The sequence below is a fragment of the Rhinoraja longicauda genome, chromosome 31 (assembly GCF_053455715.1).
Source record: "Rhinoraja longicauda isolate Sanriku21f chromosome 31, sRhiLon1.1, whole genome shotgun sequence".
Classification (NCBI taxonomy): Eukaryota; Metazoa; Chordata; class Chondrichthyes; order Rajiformes; family Arhynchobatidae; genus Rhinoraja; species Rhinoraja longicauda.
The window spans coordinates 16,540,385-16,565,063 of record NC_135983.1 but is presented as its reverse complement, the minus strand read 5'-3'; the positions used below and the strand labels follow the sequence as shown (position 1 = coordinate 16,565,063).

Here is a 24,679-nt window from a genome sequence, read left to right as displayed (position 1 = left end):
AGAAGGTACACCAATGCCACAGGCCCTTCCCCACTGAGACCTTGTCAACCACCAAGCACTTACACACACTAACCCACCAGTATTGTTCCCACAGTCAAGAGTGTTTAATTGTCATATGTTCCAGCAACAGAACGATAAAACTCTTACTTGCTGCGGCTTAACAGGCCCATAAACATAATAGCAGACGGATAAACACATAATATCAATAATATAAAATATTCATTACATGAGGTCATCATGATAGTGCAAAAGCCGAGTCCACAATGCAACCATGTCCACAGCCTGCAGAAGATCAGAGTTGTCGTGGTTAGTGTAGGAAGGAACTGCAGATGCTGGTTTAAATCGAATATAGACACAAAATGCTGGAGTTACTCAGCGGGACAGGCAGCATCTCTGGAGAGAAGGAATGGGTGACGTTTCAGGTCGATACCCTTATTCAGACTGAAGAAGGGTCTCGACCCGAAACGTCACCCATCCCTTCTCTCCAGAGATGCTGCCTGTCCCGCTGAGTTACTCCAGCATTTTGTGTCTATCTTTGCTGAGGTTAGCGTTGTGCAGTGTTCCACAGCCTGTTAGTTCCTGGGAAGAAGCAACCGTTAGTCCCGTCAATTCCCCGCAGATTCCACCTCTCACCGACGCACTCGTGGCAATCTCGAGGCAAATTAACCTTCGGGATGTGGGAGGAAACCGGAGCGTCCGGTGGAAAAGCACTCACAGTGACAGGGAGAACGCGCCAACTCCGCACAGACAGTACGGGAGGTCAGGATCAGACCCGGGTGGCTCGAGCCGCGAGAGGCAGTGGCTATGCGAGTCGTACCTTGCTGGCCCTGCCGTGACCAAGGGAGGTGGACATCTCCCACAAAGTTCCCCAGCACTCTCTCGGGATGTCCTCTGCCCAGCTTCCTTTCCTCCACCTACAAGTCTGAAGAAGGGCCTCGACCCAAAACGGCACCCATTCCTTCTCCCCAGAGATGCTGCCTGTCCCGCTGAGTTACTCCAGCATTTTGTGTCTACCTTAAAGACAAGCTTTTGATTTGAACCACGTCACCTCAATCACAAGAGGTTAATAGCTTTCCACCCCTGGTTAATGTGCTACCAGGTTTGCCAGCACTGCTAAAGTTACTGATCTACGGGATCTATGGGACTGTATGCCAGGAGATTTTAATGGATAACCAAGCCCGACGTCCTGTAGACTCTGGGGCTGGCTCCTGTACTGACAGATTAAACATTCCCTTACTTTCCCTTTTCCATTTTATTGCCCTCTTCTCAGTGAACGATGGTAATGAACTGACGGACTATTCTTCCTCCCCCCTCTCTTCTCCCACCAGCAAGACTTCTGCTGCTGATTAGTTCAGGGTGGAGGTGAGGGAGCTGCCAAGTCAGGGAAAGGAATTCCAACACTTTGTGGTTCAGCCTCAACTTCCGGCCCACAGCCGAGACTAGCAACCGTAGCCATGGAGACGGCCGGTTCAACAGTGGCTGCTCACAGGCAGAGCAGTCTCACTGATTAAAGGGAAGGGGGTATGTGCACGCCAGCTCTCCCTCAGTAGGTCCACGGCAAAGCATGGGTGTCAACTGCTCCTCCAGCTCCTCCACCAAGGTGCACAGCATAGCCGCGACGGGTAAGGAGGAAGAGAGGCTGGGACATCCCGGACAGACGGAACGAATTGCAGGGGGTTGCCACGATATCTGCCTCCAGCTCTCCCAGCCTGGATATGAGGAGAACCGCAGAGGGAGTTGACACGGGACTCTGAGTCGGGAGGCTTTATAAGGGAGGCGTAGAAACTCCGCGTCAAGAGGTTAATTGGACCGTTCCCCTGGCTGTGAGACCAGTGGGGGATCGAGGCAGAACGCCAGGAGATTTCCTCCTGCACAGCATGATCCCAGGAGTGACCAGGAATTTTCAAGAAACGGCTGGGTTGGGAGCTGTGTTTTCCCTGCGGACGAGGAACGTAGTGGGATCTGGGCTGGTGTTTCAGACGGCCGCAGGTTTGGGAGGGCGAGTTTGACGGCTCTCTTTCTGTTTATCCCCACAGATAAGCTGAAGGGATGCAAGATTATCTTTGTGGTCGGTAAGTGCACGGTTACTTATCTGTCGGTACATCATGAGTAACTTCTGTTGCGACCGGATTGTTGGAAAGACACACCCCCGGACGGCGTGTGTCACTGGGAAAACCCTTTCCCAGAGTGGAAATGTCGAAGATCAGAGGGCATAGCTCTCGGATGAGAGGGGAAAGATGTGAAGTGGCAAATCTTTGTCCAAGGTGGTGGGCGCTTGGTACATGCTGTCAGAGGTGGTGGAGGCAGTGGTGTTCAAGGGGCTTTTAGATAGCCTGCTGGATATGCAGGGAATGGAGGGATATGGATCATGTGAAGGCATAGGAGATTAGTTTAACTTGGCATCATGGACATTATGGGCAGAAGGGGCCTGTGCTGCACTGCTCCCTGCTCTAAGTGACGCCAGTCCCACCAAAATGGTGGATCTCACCTGCCCTCCAAAGTGGCTTGGCTTGGCTTGCCCCGGGGGCAATGGGCAGTAGATGGCAGTCTGACCAGTGTTGTTCATGTCCTGTGAAGACGGTGGTCAAGACAAAGCAGTGGTGAGATGCACTGGCAGGTGAGCGAGAGAGAGGGATGCCCATTGTGGCTCTGAACAGGGTGAGGGGAAGACGGCACATGATCCTCGGGGGGCGAGTGGGGGGGGTAACTGTAGCTACGCAGGGCAAGCACTGTAATATTGGCCACTGTTCACCCCCTTCTTCAGACCCAAAACGTCGTCTTCCCAGAACCGAAAGATCAGTATTGGAATGGGAAGGGGAGTTAAATTGGTTAACAACTAGGGGATCCAGTAGGCCTTGATGGACCGAGTGCAAGTGTTCAGCAAAACTGTGGCCGAGTCTACGCTTGGTCTCGCCGATGTACAGGAGCACACATTGGGAACAGCAGGTGTAGTAGATGAGGTTAGAGGAGGTGCACGTACACCTCTGTCTGTCGAGGTCCGTCAGGGTCCCCGGGTAGAGTCGAGGGAGGAGGTACAAGGACAGATGTTGCATCTGCTGCGATTGCTGGGAAACAAACCTGGGGAGGGGGTAGTTTGGGTGGGAAGTGATGAGTGAACCAAGGAATTGCAGAGGGAGCGGTCCCTGCAGAAGGTGGAAAAGGGTGGAGATGGGAAGATGTGGTTAGTGGTGGCAATAGACAATAGGTGCAGGAGTAGGCCATTCGGCCCTTCGAGCCAGCACCACCATCCAATGTGATCATGGCTGATCATTCTCAATCAGTACCCCGTTCCTGCCTTCTCCCCATACCCCCTGACTCCGCTATCCTTAAGAGCATCACCATGGAGGTGATGGAAATGTCAGGGAATGATGTGTTGGAATCGGAAAATTGAGGTCCAGTGGAACTCTGTCCTTACTGGGCCTGCGTGATCTCCCAGCTGCTAACCATTTTAACTCCCCCTCCCCATTGCCATGCTGACCTCTCTGTCCTGGGCTTCCTCCACTGTCAGAATGGGGTCACACGCATATTTTGCTTGGGTCGTGTACAACCCAGCAGTATGAATGTTGAATTGTCTAATTGTAGGTGACTTCCACAAACACTCCCCCCCCCCACCCCCCCTTCCCTTCCTCCACTAAAGGTCAGTTAACCTGTTCCACAGTTCGTAACGATGTATCCCCTGTGGGCCAATGGGACCAGCTTAGCTGGGGCACCTTGGTCAGCATGAACGAGTTGGGCCGAAGGGCCTGTTTCCCTGCTGTGTGACTCTATGGCTCTTTCCTATCTTTTACGTTGTGAGCATTCCCACTTGGCGTCCCTTCCTTCACCACGAGTTCCCAGCCCCTCCCTCAGCTCAGCACTGAGACTGTGGCCGAAGCTGCCTCTTCAGACTCCTATGGTTGCTCCGGTGGCTTTAGCTGTTTGACGTTAGAACGCATCTATACATCTTTCAGACTGCCCCATGTTTGAACTGGACATTGCATCTCCCTCTCCCTTCCCTCTCCTCCTTCCTCCATGGAATATCTAATTCCACATTGGATCCACTTTCATGAGGAACCCCCCGCCCCCCCCCCCCCCCCCCCCCCCCCCGATCCATCTCCCATTCTCAGGATCCAGATGTTGTTGGAGAGGCCAGAACGCATTGCCCACTCCTTGTCACCCCCTTCGGGCAGGGAGTGCAGGGAAGAGCCTCCTTGTGGTCCATCAGGCGGCTGTGCTCCCATGTTGCCGCGAATTCCAGCGGGAATTGAAGGAAGCATCATCGTTACTCCAAGTTTGGAACCAGAGGAGATAGTTGGCGATAGTTCTATAAGAGCTAGTAAAAGATATATGCGCAGGAACATGGATAGTAAAGGTTTAGAGGGATATGAACCATATGTGGGCAAAAGGAACTAGCTTTGATGGGCTTAGGTCGGCATGGTTGAGTTGGGCTGAAGGGTTGTTTCCATGACTTCAGTTTAGTTTATTGTCACTTGTACAGTGAAAAGTGGCTATCACTCTAGGTCAAAGGTATCACGAAATGCTGGAGTAACTCAGCAGGTCAGGCAGCATCTAGGAGAGAGGAAAAGGGTCGAGACCCTTCTTCAGACTGACTTCTTCAGGAGCAGTCTGAAGAAGGGTCTCGACCCCAAACGTCACCCATTCCCTCTCTCCTAGATGCTGCCTGACCCTGCTGAGTTACTCCAGCATTTGGTGATACCTTCGATTTGTGCCAGCATCTGCAGCTATTTCCCTACATCACTCTAGGTCAGGATGGTATGGGGTGTGGTGCACCCCTGCATCTGCTGCCCCCGTCCTTTTAAATGCTGGCGATCAGTGTTCAACGACTCACCGGTGTTGTTAAGCTGGAAAGGGTGATGCGAAGATTGGCGAGGTTGTTGCCAGGACTCGAGGGCCCGAGCTGTAGGGAAAGGTTGGGCAGGCTCGGACCCTGTTCCTTGAAGCGCAGGAGGATGAGGGGTGATCATCTCGAGATGTACAAGGTCATTAGAGGGATTGGGGTAAATGCTCAGAGTCTTTTACCCAGAGTAGGAGCATCAAGAACCAGAGGAGATAGGTTTAAGGTAAGAACATGAGAGGCAATGTTTTTACATAAAGAGGTGGCAGGTGTATGGAACGAGCTGCCCAAAGAGGTAGCTGAGGCAAGTACAATCACAACATTTAAGAAACAGTTAGACAGTTACATGGATAGAAAAGGTTTAGAGGGACATGGGCCAAACGCAGGCAGGTGGGACTGGTGTAGATGTGGCATGTTGGTTGGGGTGGTGCTGCCTCCATGCTGTAAGTCTCTAATAACCACTCCATGACTCCAATAATGATTGTGGCCACTGGGTATTGTGGTCAGACCTGACTGTCTTGGACCTCACTGACCACAATCATGATTAATGGGGATTGCCATCTTTCAGGGTGGATTGCCGTAGTGTGCAGCTATCTGTGTGTGAGATACAGGGGGAGCACACAGCCACTGTGTGAGGACGGCCAACCAGTAGCACAGGAAACACGGAGCACCAAAGGATGTGTAGGAATGAAACTGCAGATGTTGGTTTAAATCGAAGATAGACACGAACAGCTGGAGTACCTCAGTGGCTCAGGCAGCATCTCTGGAGAGAAGGAATGGGTGTAGGAAGGAACTGCAGATGCTGGTTTAAACCGAAGATAGAAGTGTGAAGAAGGGTCTTGACCCAAAACGTCACCCAATCCTTCTCTCCAGAGAAGCTGCCTGTCGCGCTGAGTTACTCCACCTTTTTGTGTCCATCCGCACTAAAAGATGGATTTGTTATTGTCTCCAGATGTATCCGTAACCACAACATGGGCGTTGGTTTGTGGTTCAGCCAGGGCCGTCCTGGTGTTGCCTTGGTAATGTGGTGTCTGGTTTCACCCTGTCCGCAGGAGGCCCAGGCTCTGGCAAAGGCACTCAGTGTGAGCAGGTCGTGCAGAAATATGGCTACACTCACCTGTCCACTGGAGACCTACTGAGGGCAGAGGTCACCTCGGGCTCAGAAAAGGGTAAGAGTCTCCATGCTATCATGGAGAAGGGCGAGCTGGTACCTCTGGTAAGTTCAACCATACTGAGACCCACCTGCTTGAAGATGCCATCTCGTGTTTGTTGAGCTTTACAGGTGCAGCATTGGAAACTGGCCCGAAGTGCTGGGGTAACTGAGCGGGTCTGGCAGCATCTTTGGAGAACATGGATAGGCAACGTTACGGGTTGGGACCCTTCTTCACAACGAGTGGAAGTGATCAACCATTCATTGACCAGCGATCACCCATAGACTAGTTTTATCCTACACACCACGGGCAATTTACAGAAGCCAATTAACCTACAATGCTGCACGTCTTTGGAATGTAGAAGGTAACCTAAGCATCCGGAGGAAACTCATGCAGGTCATGGGGAGAACGTACAAACTCCCTGCAGACAGCACCCGTTGACAGGATCGAACCCGGGTCTCCAGTGTTGTGAAGCAGCTGCTTTGCCACTGCGTCACTGTGCTGCCCTTCCTAACACTTAGTTTACCACCAACTCAGAAACTAGATGAGGAAGAGATCCAGGGGTTGCGGGATTTCCATCACTTCACAGATATAAAAGCTCTCCACTTCAACCGTGTTTGTAGACATGCACGTATCGGAATTTGTGGGAGATGGACTCATCACTGTGTGCATGTTTAGTGTTTAGTTTTGAAACGGGCCCTTCAGCCCACAAACTCCACACTGACTACCAATTCCAAGTTAGTTCTTTGTTATCACACATGCACATCCACTCCCGATTCCCTTTTTCACACAGAGAGTTGTGAATTTGTGGAATTCTCTGCCTCAGAAGGCAGTGGAGGCCGATTCACCCGTTGTCAGGACCTCACACTTATCCACATTAAACTGCATCTGCCATGCATCCGCCCACTCACACAACCTGTCCAAGTCACCCTGCAACCTCATAGCATCTTCCTCACAGTTCACACTGCCACCCAGCTTTATGTCATCTGCAAATTTGCTAATGTTCCTTTTAATCCCTTCATCCAAGTCATTGATGTATATTGTAAATAGCTGCGGTCCCAGCACCGAGCCTTGCGGTACCCCACTAAGACTGCCTGCCATTCTGAAAGGGATCCATTTAGCCCCACTCTTTGCTTTCTGTCTGCCAACCAATTTTCTATCCATGTCAGTACCCTACCCCCAATACCATGTGCTCTAATTTTGCCCACTAATCTCCTATGTGGGACCTTGTCGAAGGCTTTCTGAAAGTCAAGGTACACCACATCCACTGGTTCTCCCCTGTCCATTTTCCTAGTTACATCCTCAAAAAATTCCAGAAGATTAGTCAAGCATGATTTCCCCTTCGTAAATCCATGCTGACTCGCACTACCAGCTGCGCCACTGTGCCGCCCCTAGTGAAAGCCACGATGTGTCTCGACGCAGGGAATAATATACCTTTGTGGTCGGAGCACCTTCCCAGCAAATTCCTGATAGTATGAATGGTCTGTGTCATTGCTGGGGATGGGTTAATCTTGTTCATTCTCACCCAGGATTTCTCATCGATTTTGTGCCCATTAAGCCATGGTTTCAACGAAATGTCATTTCTTTCCCAAAATCCATTAGTGTCTCTTGCTGAGAGCAGTTTGCCTTTGCTCTGGTCTATTTTTGTCCAATTTTGGCCCTTTGACTCTCACAGCAAAAGAGATCACTTAGAATCTTGTATCCAAGGCAGCTCTTTGAAGAGTCTGTGCAAATTATAACCACTTATCTTTCTCCCCATCCTCCTGCAAAGTATAGAAACAACTCTCTTTTGTACGTTCCGACTGAAATTATTCCCAATCACTGCATCAGTAAAATTCTCCTTTCATTTCCCTGGATTCATTTGGAGATGAAATGTTCACAGTGGTAGACACTGCCTGGTCCTTCACAGGTACTGACCTCCCCGCCATCGAAAGGAACTACAGGAGGCGCTGTTTCAAAAAATGCAGCCAATATCATCAAAGACCCACCCTGCTCTGGCCACATTCCGATCTTGCTGCTACCATCGGGAAGAAGGTGCAGGAGCCTGAAAACTGTGACCACCAGGTTCACGAACAGATTCTTCCCAGCAACACAACGCCAGCCTCAACAACTATGATCCTCCATGGATTGTGTCTTTGGTTCCATTACAGACTTTGGTTTTAGCCTATTATGGTCATCTAGTGATTAGTTTATTGAATCATTGATTATTATATCTTTGTCTGTGTTATAATAGACAATAGACAATAGACAATAGGTGCAGGAGTAGGCCATTCAGCCCTTCGAGCCAGCACCGCCATTCAATGCGATCATGGCTGATCACTCTCAATCAGTACCCCGTTCCTGCCTTCTCCCCATACCCCCTCACTCCGCTATCCTTAAGAGCTCTATCCAGCTCTCTCTTGAAAGCATCCAACGAACTGGCCTCCACTGCCTTCTGAGGCAGAGAATTCCACACCTTCACCACTCTCTGACTGAAAAAGTTCTTCCTCATCTCCGTTCTAAATGGCCTACCCCTTATTCTTAAACTGTGGCCCCTTGTTCTGGACTCCCCCAACATTGGGAACATGTTTCCTGCCTCTAATGTGTCCAATCCCCTAATTATCTTATAGGTTTCAATAAGATCCCCCCTCATCCTTCTAAATTCCAGTGTATACAAGCCTAATTGCTCCAGCCTTTCAACATACGAGTCCCGCCATTCCGGGAATTAACCTAGTGAACCTACGCTGCACGCCCTCAATAGCAAGAATATCCTTCCTCAAATTTGTAGACCAAAACTGCACACAGTACTCCAGGTGCGGTCTCACCAGGGCCCGGTACAACTGTAGAAGGACCTCTTTGCTCCTATACTCACCTCCTCTTGTTATGAAGGCCAACATTCCATTGGCTTTCTTCACTGCCTGCTGTACCTACATGCTTCCTTTCAGTGACTGATGCACTAGGACACCCAGATCTCGTTCAACATCCCCTCTTCCTACTTGACACCATTCAGATAAATACATTTTTTTTTTTTATGCATTGCAAATGTTATTGCATTGTCAGGCCTGTTAAGATGCGGCAAGTAAGAATGTCTTTGTTCCACTGCCCGTACTTACAACAATTAAACACTCTTGACTCGGTACACCGACTCTGCACAGAGTTGTAACCATACTCTCGCTGTGGGCATGTCGAGGCTCTCTGCAAACCTGTGACTGGTTTCTGCCTAATGGCTCGATGCGGGTGGAGCAGTTGCTTCGGGCTGACACCAACTGCTGTTGCCGGCAGTCCACTGCGCGCTGATGCTGGTTGACCACACGGTCTCCAGCATCGCAAAGAGGGCATTTTAAACGATATACAGACTAAAACTTTTTAGATAAGTTTCATTTTATTTCTAACAAAAAAAACCCATTTATTTTAAATGAAGAACGAGATTTCCATTGCGTTTAATTTTATTTTTAAAAAACGATTAAAAAACAGATTTCATAGATAAGTTTACTTTCTTTTTTAACAAAAAAACATTTATTTCACATAAGTTTAATTTCATTTATAAAAAAGACATTTATTTTAAATGAAGAACGTGATTTTCATTAAGTTTGATTTCATTTCTTAAAAAAAGCTACTGCTCTACAGATAAGTTTAATTTCCTTTTTAACAAAAAACACTTTTTATTTTAAAGGAAAAAAGCGATTTCCTTTCATTGGGTTTAATTTCATTTTTTGAAAAAGACCATTTTAATCTAAATCTTCGCTTTTCATTGAAGTGGTGACCGAAATTGTTTTCAGGTTCTTTCAAAAAAGCAACGCGATTTTCATTGAAAGTTTTAAAAGGATCCATTTTGATTTGATACCCTTTTGTTTTCAATAATGACGGACCTTTAACTAATGCGCTCCCCCCCCCCCCCCCCCGGACCTTTAACTAATGCGCTCCCCCTGTGCACCGCCACCTCGCGTCTGACGTTCCTCAGATCGGGCAGCTCTGACCGCCGGGAGGTGTAGTTACCATCGCCTCTCACGCTCGGAGGAGGGGATGCAGCACTCGCCCGACTGAGGGGAGTGCCTGCCAATGAGTGTGCGGGGTGACGAGAACCCTGCTGCTGCTCCCCCCCCCCCCCCCCCCCCCGCACGCCCGCTCGACGTTCGATTGGTCCGCCTCATCGCGACGTGGGCGCGCAGGGTGATGCTGTGTCTACCTTGGTGCAGGTCGACAATCACCTTCCAACAGAAACACAAAGCCAATAACAAGGCCAATATTGCCTTCAGTACTCGAGAGGATTACAAAAAGCCCTGTTGTATGAACTCATAAGATGAACTTTGAGATTGAAATTCATCCTCAGTTGTAAGCGCTAAACACATGAGACAGTCCCGAATTGTCATTGTTCCTCCGCTTCATTGACTAAGTTCTAGTTCATCGTGAAAATGCACCTTCAGCCCACAGAATACCCTTGACTGCATTAATGTGGAGGCACACGTACATCTGGGCATTACTCTGCCCCTGACCCAGGTCCTACATGATGATATTGTGGGTGACGCTCCCTGGAATGCCTCTGAGGCTGCTGCTCCCTTCCTACCCACGCCTCATACTGACCGCCTGCCCTCTGCTCCTCTCTGCAGGACACTGTGCTGGAGATGCTGAGGGACGCCATGATTGCCAAAGCGGACGTCTCCAAGGGCTTCCTGATTGACGGCTACCCGCGGGAAGTGAAGCAGGGAGAGGAGTTCGAGAAGAAGGTAGCGGGCTTGTGATGGCGGGAAAATGAGGGAGGCTGGAGTCGGGAGAAGTTATAGGCAGGCGGGTTTCTTTCCTTGAATCCGAACTGTCCCGTGCGCCTCTCTCAAAGGGGAGGAGGTGAGATCTCCCAGTATCTAGGCCAATGTTTACACCTTAACTGATGGGTCCACTCTCTCTGCTGCTGAAGACTAACTTGTTCCCTCTCTCCAATAAGAAAAGATTGTTGGAGGAACTCAGCAGGTCAGGTAGCATCTGTGGGAAGGAATGGATAGGCAACGTCTCGGGTCAGGACCCTTCTTCACACTGCCTCTAATCCCTTCCCTTCTAAATCTGCGCAAACCTCTCTTTCAGGCAACTGAATCATCCTACCTCAGCCAGAGAGCAGCCCTGAACCACAATCTACCTCACTGATGACCCTTGATTGGACTTTGCTGTCTTTACCTTGCACTAAACACTATTCCCTTATCATGTATCCACTGTAAATGGCTCGATTGTAACCATGTGGTGTCTTTCCGCTGACTGGACACCATGTCACAGAAGGTTTTCACGTGACAATTAACTAAAACTAAACAAAACTATTGTCTGGATGGTCTCAACGGAAATGAAATTGAGGGGAGGTAGGTAGGCAGTTAGGAGGCTGGATCTTTTATAAATGATGTTTGTCTAATCTCGCCCCAAAGTCCAAAAGTGGAAATAGTGCCGGCCATGTAGTAGCCATGAGATTGCCCAGACAAACTGGCGCCCATGGTGACTGGGCAGATTCAACCCATGGACAAAACATTACCCTGGACGTTAAACCAGTCGCTCACCACCCCGCCCATCAACAAGGCAGCTCTCCTGGGCAGTGTACACAGACAGGAACACCAAGTTCATAAGGAATAGGAGTAGAATTAGGCCATTCGGCCCATCAAGTCTACTCCGCCATTCAATCATTGTTGATCTATCTCTCCCATAGCCTTCTCCGATAGCCTCTGACACCCGTACTAATCACAAATCTATCTATCTCTGCCTTAAAAATACCCACGGACGCGACCTCCACAGCCTCCTGTGACAAAGAATTCTATAGTTAATCATTCTCCCCTGACTTAGGTTGTTAAGTGCACATAAAATTCCAACAGGTTAAAATCACCCCCCGCTGACTGCAGCGGAAATGTTAGCATTGCTGTGGAATGATGTCTTTATCAGGAGTTTGTATTTTTGGGTGAATGAGTATTCTATTTACAACAAAAGTTGCAGACGGGCGTGCGGGACTGGCTGGTTGGCTGGACCCTGTAAAGACCACAGCCTTCACTCGATCACTCGGCAGGCTTCAAATATTCCACCCGTGCCTGCCCAGGTTATACTGCGGCTCGGATTGAAGAGTCCCGACCTGAAAGGTCACCTGTCCAGTCCCACCACCGATGCTGCCAGTCCCTCCACCAATGACCCCCGCTGAGTTCTACCAGCACAAATCATCCCAGTCTGTCTGTGTAGGAAGGAACTGCAGACGCTGGTCTAAAGTGAAGGTAGGCACAAAAACCTGGAGCAACTCAGCGGGACAGGCAGCATCTCAGGAGAGATGGAACGGGTGACGTTTCAGGTCGAGGGTCCTTCTCTCCAGTGATGCTGCCTGTCCCGCTGAGTTACTCCAGCTTTTCGTCTCTATCCCAGCCAGTTTCCTTCATCAAGTCTGCAGAGTTTGTCCAGAGTAATGGTTTGTATGGGGGAGCGGGGAATTCAGGAATGACGAGGATGCAGAAGAGAACGCGGAGATATCCTGGGCTCAGCATCAAAGTTGCAGCCTTGCCACCTGCCATGAACAAAGCTCCCTGTAATGACCCCACTACCGCGCAAAGTCCTGGCTGGCTCATTGCAGCAAGGTTGTGGAGGCTTTGGAGACGTGCAGAACAGGTTCACTGGGATAAGAGAGTATTAGCTATCAGGTGTGGTCGGACAGAGTTGGACAAAATTCTCTGAGAATCAGGGGCTAAGGGGAGATCTGGTGAAGTACGTAAGATTATCGGGTAGAATAGAATTATTAGAGTCGATGATTATCTATGACAGGTGGAAATGTCAAAGACGAGAAGCCATAGAATATACAGTGTGCAAGCAGGCTCATCGGCTCAACTTGCCCACGACGACCAACATGCCCCATCTACACTAGGCCCACCCGACTGCATTTGTCCCCTATCCTTCTAAACCTATCCTATCCATGTACCTGCCTAAATGTTTCTTAAACGTGTGATAATAAGAGTGAACTGGAGTAACCATATGCTCAATGTGGTGAAGGTACCGTAGATTCAAGGTGAGAGGGGGAGAGTTTCAAGGAGATTTGCAAGGATTAGACCAGAGAGTGGTAGGTGCCTGGAATGCGCTGCCTGGGGAGATGGTGGAAGCAGATACAACAGTAACATTTGGACAGGCACACGAACGTGCAAGGAATGGAAGGATCCTAGGCTGATGGCATCATGGTCAGCACAGACATCCACTCAATGGTTCAATGTTGCCCCACATCCCTGGGTACAGTGAATTTCCTTTTTTGCTTCAAACTCAGCAAAAATCTTAACTGTACATTCGCACAATCATATTTAAGTACAAAAATGAAAGAGTAGTAGATAACACTGAGGTTATACACAAGAGACGCCACGTTTCTGGATTTATCTTGTCAAGTTAAAAGTTGTTGGAAATGTAGAGCCTTGTCCATAAAGGCCAGTTGGCCTGACAGCGGCACTGGGTTGGACTTGCAGAGGTCGGCCTGGGCCAAGGGCCTGTTCTGTGCTGGACTGATCTAAGTTTGGTGCTTTTGCAGCATTGCTTGCTAGCAAGCATCAGTTCAAGGGAGTTCTGGCACCCAGCAAATGTGAAGAAGGGTCTCGACCCAAAAACGTCCACCCTATTGCAGATGATACAAAGCTGGGTGGCAGTGTGAACTGTGAGGAAGATGCTATGAGGTTGCAGGGTGACCTGGACAGGTTGTGTGAGTGGGCGGATGCATGGCAGATGCAGTTTAATGTGGATAAGTGTGAGGTTATCCACTTTGGTGGTAAGAATAGGAAGGCAGAGTATTATCTGAATGGTGTCAAGTTAGGAAAAGGGGACGTACAACGAGATCTGGGTATCCTAGTGCATCAATCACTGAAAGGAAGCATGCAGGTACAGCAGGCAGTGAAGAAAACCAATGGAATGTTGGCCTTCATAACAAGAGGAGTTGAGTATAGGAGCAAAGAGGTCCTTCTGCAGTTGTACAGGGCCCTAGTGAGACCACACCTGGAGTACTGTGTGCAGTTTTGGTCTCCAAATTTGAGGAAGGATATTCTTGCTATTGAGGGCGTGCAGCGTAGGTTTACTAGGTTAATTCCCGGAATGGCGGGACTGTCATATGATAAAGACTGAAGCGACTAGGCTTGTTTTCACTGGAATTTAGAAGGATGAGAGGGGATCTTATCGAAACGTATAAGATTATTAAGGGGTTGGACACGTTAGAGGCAGGAAACATGTTCCCAATGTTGGGGGAGTCCAGAACAAGGGGCCACAGTTTAAGAATAAGGGGTAGGCCATTTAGAACTGAGATGAGGAAAAACCTTTTCAGTCAGAGAGTGTGAATCTGTGGAATTCTCTGCCTCAGAAGGCAGTGGAGGCCAATTCTCTGAATGCATTCAAGAGAGAGCTAGATAGAGCTCTTAAGGATAGCGGAGTCAGGGGGTATGGGGAGAAAGCCGGAACGGCGTACTGATTGAGAATGATCAGCCATGATCACATTGAATGGCGGTGCTGGCTCGAAGGGCCGAATGACCTCCTCCTGCACCTATTGTCTATTGTCTATTCCTTCTCTCCAGAGACGCTGCCTGTCCCACTGAGTTGCTCCAGCATTTTGTGTCTAATGTGATAACAAGCTGGCCATCAGCCAGTGGCCTCCTCCACTTCCATTCCCGACCTCCTCCTGTAACATTTGGGGTCGTTCAAGCAACATGTGAATATTTGAAATTGACAGGGAGAATAAGCAGCCGGGGCTTTCAGCCAACATCACATGTTGTGATTGGGTAGCTCACAACTCAACGGTATGAACACTGAGGTACAAGGACCTGTAGAGACTGGTCTACAATAAAAGACACAAAGTGCTGGGGTAACTCAGCGAGTTAGGCAACTTCTCTAAAGAACATGGATGGGAACATTCAACTCTCCAATTTTAAGTAACACCTTGACTCCCCTCCTCGCATCTCTTTCCTGTCCTTCTCCCCCCCCCCCCCCCCTCCCCCCTCCCCCCTCCCTTCCTGGTGCCAATCCATTTCTCCCACTGTTCCACCCCTCTTTCCCCCATTGCCCATCCCGGTCCTCTTGCAACCATGTCCCTCTCTCTAGCTCTAAACCACTCATCTTCCCTCCGTATCTGACAGTCTTTAGTCTCCTTTGACCTCAGACCTCTGTCTCATACCCCATCCATCCTTTTACCTCACGCCCTTGTCACTTGCTCCAACCCCCCCCCCCCCCCCCCTCACCTGTATCCACCATTCACTTCCCTGGCCTTGTCCCAACCCCACCTCCCATTTCCAGCTTTCTCCCTCCCCTTCCCGCCACTACAAACAGTCTGGATAAGGATCCTGATCCAAAACATCACCTATCCAATTTCTTCGCAGATGCTGCTTGACCCACTGAGTTCCTCCAGCACTTTGGTATTTTTTGCTTTCAAAGGGGATTTGCCACAAGAAAAAATAATTTGCAAAGCTCTGGGGAAAGAGCAGGGAAATGTGGTTGACTTAAAGTAGTCTTTATTCAAGGTAATCTTTATTTAAAGTGTTCTTTATTCAAGGTAGTCTTTACTTAAAGTAGTCCTTATTCAAGGTAGTCTTTATTTAAAGTAGTCTTTATTCAAGGTTGTCTTTATTTAAAGTAGTCTTTATTCAAAATAGTCTTTATTGAAAGTAGTCTTTATTCAAGGTAGTCTTTACTTAAAGTAGTCCTTATTCAAGGTAATCTTTATTTAAAGTAGTCTTTATTCAAAGTAGTCTTAATTTAAAGTAGTCTTTATTCAAGGTAGTCTTTATTTAAAGTAGTCTTTATTCAAAGTAGTCTTAATTTAAAATAGTCTTTATTGAAAGCCAGACAGACTCAGTGGGCTTTTTACTGTGCTGTGAACATTTTACAATTCATTTGTTCAGTCCCTTCCTCTGTGCCTATTACCTGGCCTCCAGTCCCTACAAAATATTCATTTATTATTGCCAGGTAACATCGCCCTTGGAACAAGAGTCCTTTTAGTGTTGGTCAGTAAATGCATAATTATGTGCGCTGTTCTGTAACAAATTACGTTCCATTCTGCCCCCGGTGCATTTACTGAGGTGAATCCACTGAACTGACATTAATCTCAATGGGTTTTTGACAAAGGATGAAAGGGAATTATATTCAATAACATGGTACCAAAAGTCACTAACGACTCTTAAATCTAGCTGCAATAATTACTTCACTTGCGCTGTTAGAATGGGATATAAGGTCCCTTAATAACTACAGGGTCAAAGCTGGACCTATTTATGGTTCGGATAGTGCTGACACAGTACACTGTTGATTAAAAGTACCTTCCTGTGTGTTTAACAAGAGTTCCTGCTTAGCTGGATAATCAGCAGGAATCAATGTGCTTGAATAACTCAGCATGACCCAGGGAGGGGCAGGTACATCATCCAGGGTACCTGTTCCTCGTTGCCTCCACATCTCCCTCTGGTAGCAAAGAAATGCAGTGAAAATCAGACGAGGGTGACAGAGAGAAAAGATTGCAGGTGCTGTAAGCGGGAGCAAAAAAACAACGAGCCAGACGATCTTGAACAAAACGTGAAGTGTGAGGTCGGGCTACATCCGTGGAGGGAAATGGGCAGATGACGAATCGGTCTGGGACCCTTCTTCAGACTGATGGAGTAGAGGAGAGAAAGCTTGGAGAGAGGTGTGGGGTGTGGGGCAAAGCCTGGCAAGCGATAGGTGGGTACAGTTGACTGGGGTTTAATGGGCAGATGGGTGGATGAAGTGACAAAGAGGAGAGGCGAAATGGAGACGAGAGAGCATCAGATGAGGAGAGGAGTGAAATGTAAAGCCAGAGGGAGGGAATTGGGTAGAAGAGGATGGGGTGGGGGGAGGGGGGGGGTGAAAGGAGTGGATAAAAGGGAAATAAGGGATTCAGGAGCAGGAGATGAGTTTAGGAAGGAGGGTGACTGGGGTATGTAGGTGGCTTTACTGAGGCATAGGACGGGGGAGCCAATTTGCCCTCAAACAAGAGTCAGAACAAACGAAGGTGTAGCAGAATGAGATTTTGGAGACGTACTTTGACCAAGTGCTGGGGGTTGATCGGTTGCTTGTCTGCTCCCCGCACTCTGTAGATTGGACCACCTTCTCTGCTCTTGTACATTGACGCTGGGAAGGAGACGATGGTCAAACGGCTCCTGGAACGCGGCAAAACCAGCGGGCGTGCCGACGACAACGAGGAGACCATCACCAAGCGCCTGGAGACGTATTACAAAGCCACCGAGCCCGTCATCAACTACTACCAAAACAGAAAGATCGTCAGGAAGGTGAGGACGCCCCCTGACAGCAGCAATGTGGCTCCCTTCGCGGCCTGAGGACAACTCACTGATGGCAGCATCTCCCAGCTCCACCTGGTTATGGCTCAGCAAACCAGTAAAGCAGTGGCGATTATTCACAAAATGCTGGAGTAACTCAGCAGGTCAGGCAGCATCTCGGGAGGGAAGGACTGTGTCTGAAGAAGGGTCTCGACCCGAAACGTCACCCATTCCTTCTCTCCCGAGATGCTGCCTGACCTGCTGAGTTACTCCAGCATTTTGTGAATAAATACCTTCGATTTGTACCAGCATCTGCAGTTATTTTCGTATAAAACAGTGGCGAGGCTGGTACAGCCTTTACCGCACAGCGCCAGGGACCCCAGTCCGATCCCGACCCGTCTGTGTGGAGTTTGAACTTTCTTCCTATGATCACGCAGATTTCCACTTTCCCCTTACATCCCAAAGGCGTGCGGGTTTATAGACAGAACATAGAACAGGAATATGCCCAACAGGGACAATATTTACGCTCGTAGGCTGGTTGGTATACAGAACGAGGTGTCATAGAGGAGGTATATCAGGCAGGTACACAGTTAAAAGACACTTGGACAGGTACATGGATTGGAGAGATTGAGCGGGATAGGGATGAAACGCGGGCAAATGCAACTAGCTTAAATGTGGCTTGGAAGAGTTTGGACGAAGGGCCTCTTTACATGTGTTTGAGTCAATGTGCTGGGGTTGATCAACATCAACCTATGGAGATTGATGTTAAAGTGTGTCACCTATACAGTCTGCAGGTGCTTCAGAAAGGTGCAGATATGGGAAGATAAGGGAGGGTGGCAGGGTCGGGTATTTTTCACCATCGTGGGATTTTGTTGACTGTAAATTAGGAGGGATCTCTCGATTTCCTGAGTCGCTGACTATTTTTCTTCCCCACCAACTCCATAGATAAACGCAGAGGGCACAGTGGACGAAGTCTTCGCTCAGGTCGCGACTGCCCTCGACGCATTAAAGTGATCGGAAGACTAAAGTGTTTCAGCAATTCCCCTCCTCTCCCCTCGCTTCTTCCCAAAGCCTTGATACCCCCCCCCCCCCCCTCCCTTCCCCTCCCCCTCCCCGGTCTAAGATTTATGGACGGTGTTACAAAGGGAAAAAAATGTGGTTTTGGCCAAATTGGGCAAGCCAAGACTTTTCACCCGAGAAGTAGTTTGGCCCCATTTCTGCATCGTGTCCTGTCACTGTAGAGGATTAGCAATGAAGCTGCTGCATTAGCAACACCGGGCCGTGGAACACTGTCTGCGGAACGGAGCGGCAATGAACACCCCCCACCATCGCGATGACCCCCTCTCCGATCACACCCTCGCAGCTCATTTGCTCTGCACTCCAAGGTCCCACACTGAGCCAGAAGAGAGGCGAGTTCAGATGCGTCGCGGGTATTTTTTGTCCGATGATCTGTCAAGAATTATTGACGACAGAAAATATTATCACCGCCCACCATCATGTGCCCCCCTCGCCGACTGCCCGCTGTGGGATTGAGGTCACGATGGGGAGGGGGATTTTCTGTAATTGATATTATTTTTGGCGCATTCGGAAGCCGTGATTGTGTTTGCAGCCGTGAATGAGTGCGAACTGGTGGAGAATGTTCAACCGATCTCTCTTCTTCACCAGCTGTCAACAAAGAGATAGCTGGATCTCCAGCTGCTAGTGTAGGCTCTTCTGCGCTCACCTCCTGTGGGGTAAAGATTCAACCTCTGCCGCTTGTGATAAGTGTGTGACGTTAATGACTTGTGTGTGTGTGTGTGATGTACTCGCTATCCAAAGGTAAGGTCAGCGAACTGGATTCCAGAATCAGAGTACTCCCCACAACAACCACATTAAACACATGGCGAGGAATTCCTGCCCACAGTATCCCTAACATTAACCCCACAAAATGTACTCAAATACCTAGAATAACTTTGATTGGAATATTTAACACAAATAATGTTAACCATTTGGGCACAGTGTGCCTTGCGACTTTTCTATCTCCGTTTCTTTTTATTTCAGTGTATTTCATCGAGAAGTCTTATCCTCTTACTTAAAGCAACACTCCCACTTGTCTCTCCCCTCCCTACAACCCCACCTTCGCCCACAGGTGAGAGAAATCTCCCCGTAACGAGCCGATGGGGTTTCACTGGGAAATAATTGGTTTTTGTGCCCGTGACGCCCCCCCCGAATAATCCAAAATGCCCGACCGACAAGACTCTACTGAGACTCAGACTCTACTGAGACGGCCTGTCCCAAAAGCCCACGCCCAGCCAGACAATTCCAAGTTGACATCGGAACACAAGTTGGCCACTCAGCCCCTCCAACCTGCCCCACCATTCAGTGAGATCTCTTGTTGCCACCAACCTGCCTTGGCTCCCAACTCTTCCCCTGTCCTTTGTGACTTTCATGTGAAGTTTCGTTGCGAGCAAAGCACTTCCCAGTTAAAATACAAATCCTTTCAACTTTAACAACAGATAGCTCTGCCGATCTTCGGTGAAGACCGCACTTAAGGTCAGTGTACCACAGCTGACGCGCCTATCTGTCTTCCCAGACCAATGCCCCTCACAACCAATCCTGTCTGTCGAAGTCAAAGTTAATGCTCATTTCAACAATTAATCAACCATGCCGACTTTGTAACAATATAACTTGTATCAATAACCCGCCTGTGAAATTCTGAGGGTAGCTGTTATGACTTCCAGTGGCAGGATATCACGACCTGTGATAGTGTGTAGTCAGAATCAACTTCAGGAAACAGTACCCAACAGCCTTAATGACAGTCCCACAGAACGTTATAGGCTGCATGATCTTTTATCACAAGCTGTGTATCACCTGTTGTGTCGCCTTCTCTCTCTGTTTACTCTTAAAGTGGCTGCATTTTTGTCCATTCCTTGTGCAGAGTTTTAACGAACAAGCTGGTGAAGGAGTGGAGTGGGAGGGAAGGATTCTTCGGTTCTGATCAAAGTAAAATGCAGAATGTTCGTTTTCCAATCCAAATTTTCTTTGTTGTATGCACTTAATTCCCAGCGAGCGTTCTTGTTACAATTGTTAAGGATTTCACACTAGCTCATCAATGTGTTTTGTCCGCTCATCAATATCACACGTGTATCCAAAGCAACGACAATTCATAAACGTTATAGCCAAACTATAGATACTTTATATATCGTAGCTGTCTCTGTCGAAACCAAATCAGCAATATTGTTTTTCTAATGCTGTTGCAAACCTAAACTTGTACCAGTATTTATTGGAGCCTCGCCTGATGGGTGGATTGGAGGAGGTGACTGAATGTACATTTAATAAAACTGAACTGACCTCAGTGTTGTGCTGAATGAAATTTCTCTGCAATGATTTGACACACGGGTCTAACTTTTGTTTAATTCTTGGCAAAGCTGCATCCTATCTGCAGCAATGTAAGTTTGTGACAAAGAGAAATCTTACTTCAGGACGCTTGGTGCAAGGTTAGTGAGGATCAGCGCATCAGGCTGTGCGTGTCAATAGAATCTTCCAATTCCTTGATGCTTCAGACATAACGGTCCACATCAATTGAGGACCAGACTTAGTTTAGTCTGAAGAAGGGTCCCGACCCAAAACGTCACCCATCCATGCACTCCAGGTATGCTGCCTGACCTGCTGAGTTACTCCAGCATTTTGTACCCTCCCTTCGTTTAGTTTAGAGATACAACCTGGAATCTGGCTCCTTGGCCCACCGAGTCCACGCTGACCATCGATCACAATAGACAATAGGTGCAGGAGGAGGCCATTCGGCCCTTCGAGCCAGCACCGCCATTCAATGTGATCATGGCTGATCATTCTCAATCAGTACCCCGTTCCTGCCTTCTCCCCATACCCCCTGACTTCCGCTATCCTTAATCATCATCATATCATATATATACAGCCGGAAACAGGCCCTTTCGGCCCACCAAGTCCGTGCCGCCCAGCGATCCCCGCACATTAACACTATCCTACACCCACTAGGGACAATTTTTACATTTACCCAGCCAATTAACCTACATACCTGTACGTCTTTGGAGTGTGGGAGGAAACCGAAGATCTCGGAGCTCTATCTAGCTCTCTTGAATGCATTCAGAGAATTGGCCTCCACTGCCTTCTGAGGCAGAGAATTCCACAGATTCACAACTCTCTGACTGAAAAAGTTTTTCCTCATCTCAGTTCTAAATGGCCTACCCCTTATTCTTAAACTGTGGCCCCTGGTTCTGGACTCCCCCAACATTGGGGACATGTTTCCTGCCTCTAACATGTCCAACCCCTTAATAATCTTGTACGTTTCAATAAGATCCCCTCTCATCATAAGATCCCGCTCCAGTCTTTCAACATATGACAGTCCCGCCATTCCTGGAATTAACCTAGTAAACCTACGCGGCACGCCCTCAATAGCAAGAATATCCTTCCTCAAATTTAGAGACCAAAACTGCACACAGTACTCCAGGTGTGGTCTCACTAGGGCCCTGTACAACTGCAGAAGGACCTCTTTGCTCCTATACTCAAGTCCTCTTGTTATGAATGCCAACATTCCATTGGCTTTCTTCACTGCCTGCTGTACCTGCATGCTTCCTTTCAGTGACTGATGCACTAAGACACCCAGATTACGTTGTACGTCCCCTTTTCCTAACTTGACACCATTCAAATAATAATCTGCCTTCCTATTCTTACCACCAAAGTGGATAACCTCACATTAAAGTGCATCTGCCATGCATCCGCCCACTCACACAACCTGTCCAAGTCACCCTGCAACCTCATAGCATCTTCCTCACAGTTCACACTGCCACCTAGCTTTGTATCATCCGCAAATTTGCTAATGGTACTTTTAAATCCCTTCATCCAAGTCATTGACAAGTCATCCAAGTCACTGGGGCCCTCTACAACTGTTCATATCCCACTTTCTCATCTGCTCCCTGCACACCAGGGGCAATTTACAGAGACCAATTCACCTACAAACACCAACGGCCTGGGGATGTGGGAGGAAGCCCACGCAGTCACAGGGAGAACGTGCAAACTCTGCACACACAGCTCCCGGGTTCAGCATCGAACCAGGGTCTCTGGCTCCGTGAGGCAGCAGCTCTACTACTGCTGACAGCACTGGGAGTGAAATCCGTGCCCAAGTTGCAAGAATTAAACTGATTTCAGACTGAAATGGTACAATATTCTGTCCCTTTGCCCTCTAACAAAGGCTTGGTCATTGGTTTAATTTTCAGCCAATTATATTAACTCTTATTAAGAAACAAGCATTATTGATTCAGTTTCCCAGAGTAAATGAACTAGAGGGCATGGGTTTAAGGTGAGAGGGGAAAATTTTAAAAGGAAGCTGAGGGGAAACGTTTTCACTCAAGAGAGGGTGATGGGTATGTAGAACAAACTGCCAGAGGAAATAGTTGAGGCAGGAAATATAACAACATTTAAAATACTTTTGGACAGGTCATAACGGATAGGAGTTTGGCCCATCAAGTTTACTCTGCCATTCAATCATGGCTGATCTATCTCTCCCTCCTAACCCCATTCTCCTGCCTTCTCCCCATAACCTCTGACATACGCACTAATCAAGAATCTATCTCTCTCTCTGCCTTAAAAATATCCACTGACTTGGCCTCTACAGCCTTCTGTGGCAAAGAATTCCACAGATTCACCGCCCTCTGACTAAAGAACTTTCTCCTCATCTCCTTCCTGAAAGAACGCCCCTTTAATTCTGAGGCTGTGACCTCTAGTCCTAGACTCTCCCGCTAGTGGAAACATCCTCTCCACATGGGTGTTTCAATCGGTAAGGCCTAGAGAAATATGGGACAAACACAGTCACATTGGAGGTATTTATTCACAAAATGCTGGAGTAACTCAGCAGGTCAGGCAGCATCTCGGGAGAGAAGGAATGGGTGACGTTTCGGGTCGAGACCCTTCTTCAGAGAAGCTGCCTGACCCGCTGAGTTACTCCAGCATTTTGTGAATAAATACCTTCGATTTGTACCAGCATCTGCAGTTATCTTCTTATACAGTCACATTGGACTAGCATAGACGGGGCTTCTTGGTCGGCATGGACGCATTGGGCCAGAGATCCTGTTTTCCGGGCTATATGACTCCATGATGCTGGCGATCCAAGAACCTTTTCAACTGAGGGGTAACTTGGATCTGTTTTTGCATCGTGTGCTGCCATGGTAACTGTTTGGGGACTCTGGATGTCCATGGAACTGTATCAACTAAACTGGGTAGTGGAACATCACCTGTTGAGTCAGTTTCTCTCCACAGATGGCCGTGAGAGACTTCCAGTATTTTCCGTTTATACGGGGGTGAAGTCTCTGTTCTTCTGTACAATGCTTTCAAGCTGTGTAAGATCACAAGCAGGCCTGATTTCCTATCAGAGAGGCACAAGAAACTGCAAATGTTGGAATGTTGAGCAAAAGACAAAGTGCTGAAAGAACTCAGTGGGTCAGACAGCATCTGTGGTGGGAATGGACAGACGGCGTTTCGAGTTGGGACCCTGATCAGACATAACCCAAATGTTGTTTCCATATCAATAGTTCAGTGTATTGGCTTTCAGAATGTGCGGCATTGAATACGTTTATTGGCCATGTATGTGCATATACAAGGAGGCGTAGAGTTGCTACCTTACAGCGCCAGAGACCCGGGTTCGATCCTGACTACGTGTGCTGTCTGTACGGAGTTTGTACGCTCTTCCCATGACCAAGTGGGTTTCCCCTGGCGCTCCGGTTTCCTCCCACATTACAAGGATGTATAGGTGTGTTGGTTAATTGGCTTCAGTAAAGATGATAATAAATTGGCCCCGGTGTGGGATAGTCCTCGTGTACAGGGTTGGGTGGTGGGCCGAAGGGCATGTTTCCGCGCTGTGTTTCTAAACTAAACTAAATTTGCCTCCACGGATGCCGCAGAAGAGAGTGTTTATGGAGCAGGAAGCGGGTCCTTGTGTTTGTTTAAGAAGATAACTGCAGATGCTGGTACAAATCGAAGGTGTTTATTCACAAAATGCTGGAGTAACTCAGCAGGTCAGGCAGCATCTCGGGAGAGAAGGAATGGCCATGTCTGAAGAAGGGTCTCGACCCGAAACGTCACCCATTCCTTCGCCTTGTGTTTGTTTTACTTGCTCACCAACTGACACAGAGGGAAAATAGATGTTGCAAGCAGGAAGTAAGTTGTGTCAGTACTTGTTCTCGAAGGCAGCAGGTTATTTACGAAACTAGCAGGTTGCCACAGAATTACGAAAGTGATTGCACCTTATTACGCAAAATTCCCTCTGGTCGAGGGGGAATAACATTGACAGCTCGATAAATCTAACACTGTTTAGCGCCTGACCCAATCTCATTCCAGTGACTGCACAGAGCCCCGTACTGCCGATCCTGCGTTACTGAGTAAGCGCGGCGCTGTCAGATTATAATTGTCACCTGTACAGTGATACAGTGAAATGCTTGTTCTGCATGCTGTCCATTCAAATCGTA

At 48.3% G+C, this 24,679-nt stretch overlaps 1 protein-coding gene across 4 annotated transcripts in view; it reads left to right on the top strand.

Moving 5' to 3' along the window:
- Positions 1–20,529, top strand: part of LOC144608208 (adenylate kinase isoenzyme 1-like) — a 93,987-nt gene extending 73,458 nt beyond the window's left edge. For 3 of the 4 annotated variants that reach the window (XM_078425761.1, XM_078425760.1, XM_078425763.1), the window contains 5 exons: positions 2,037–2,072; positions 5,887–6,050; positions 10,572–10,688; positions 17,025–17,216; positions 18,150–20,529. In XM_078425761.1, coding sequence (XP_078281887.1) covers positions 2,037–2,072; positions 5,887–6,050; positions 10,572–10,688; positions 17,025–17,216; positions 18,150–18,218 — 578 coding nt within the window. In that variant the 3' untranslated portion in view covers positions 18,219–20,529. Of the gene's footprint in view, positions 1–1,484; positions 1,623–2,036; positions 2,073–5,886; positions 6,051–10,571; positions 10,689–17,024; positions 17,217–18,149 lie in introns of those variants that run through there. The other variant, XM_078425762.1, reaches the window with a different exon arrangement.
- Positions 20,530–24,679: the final 4,150 nt, after the last annotated feature.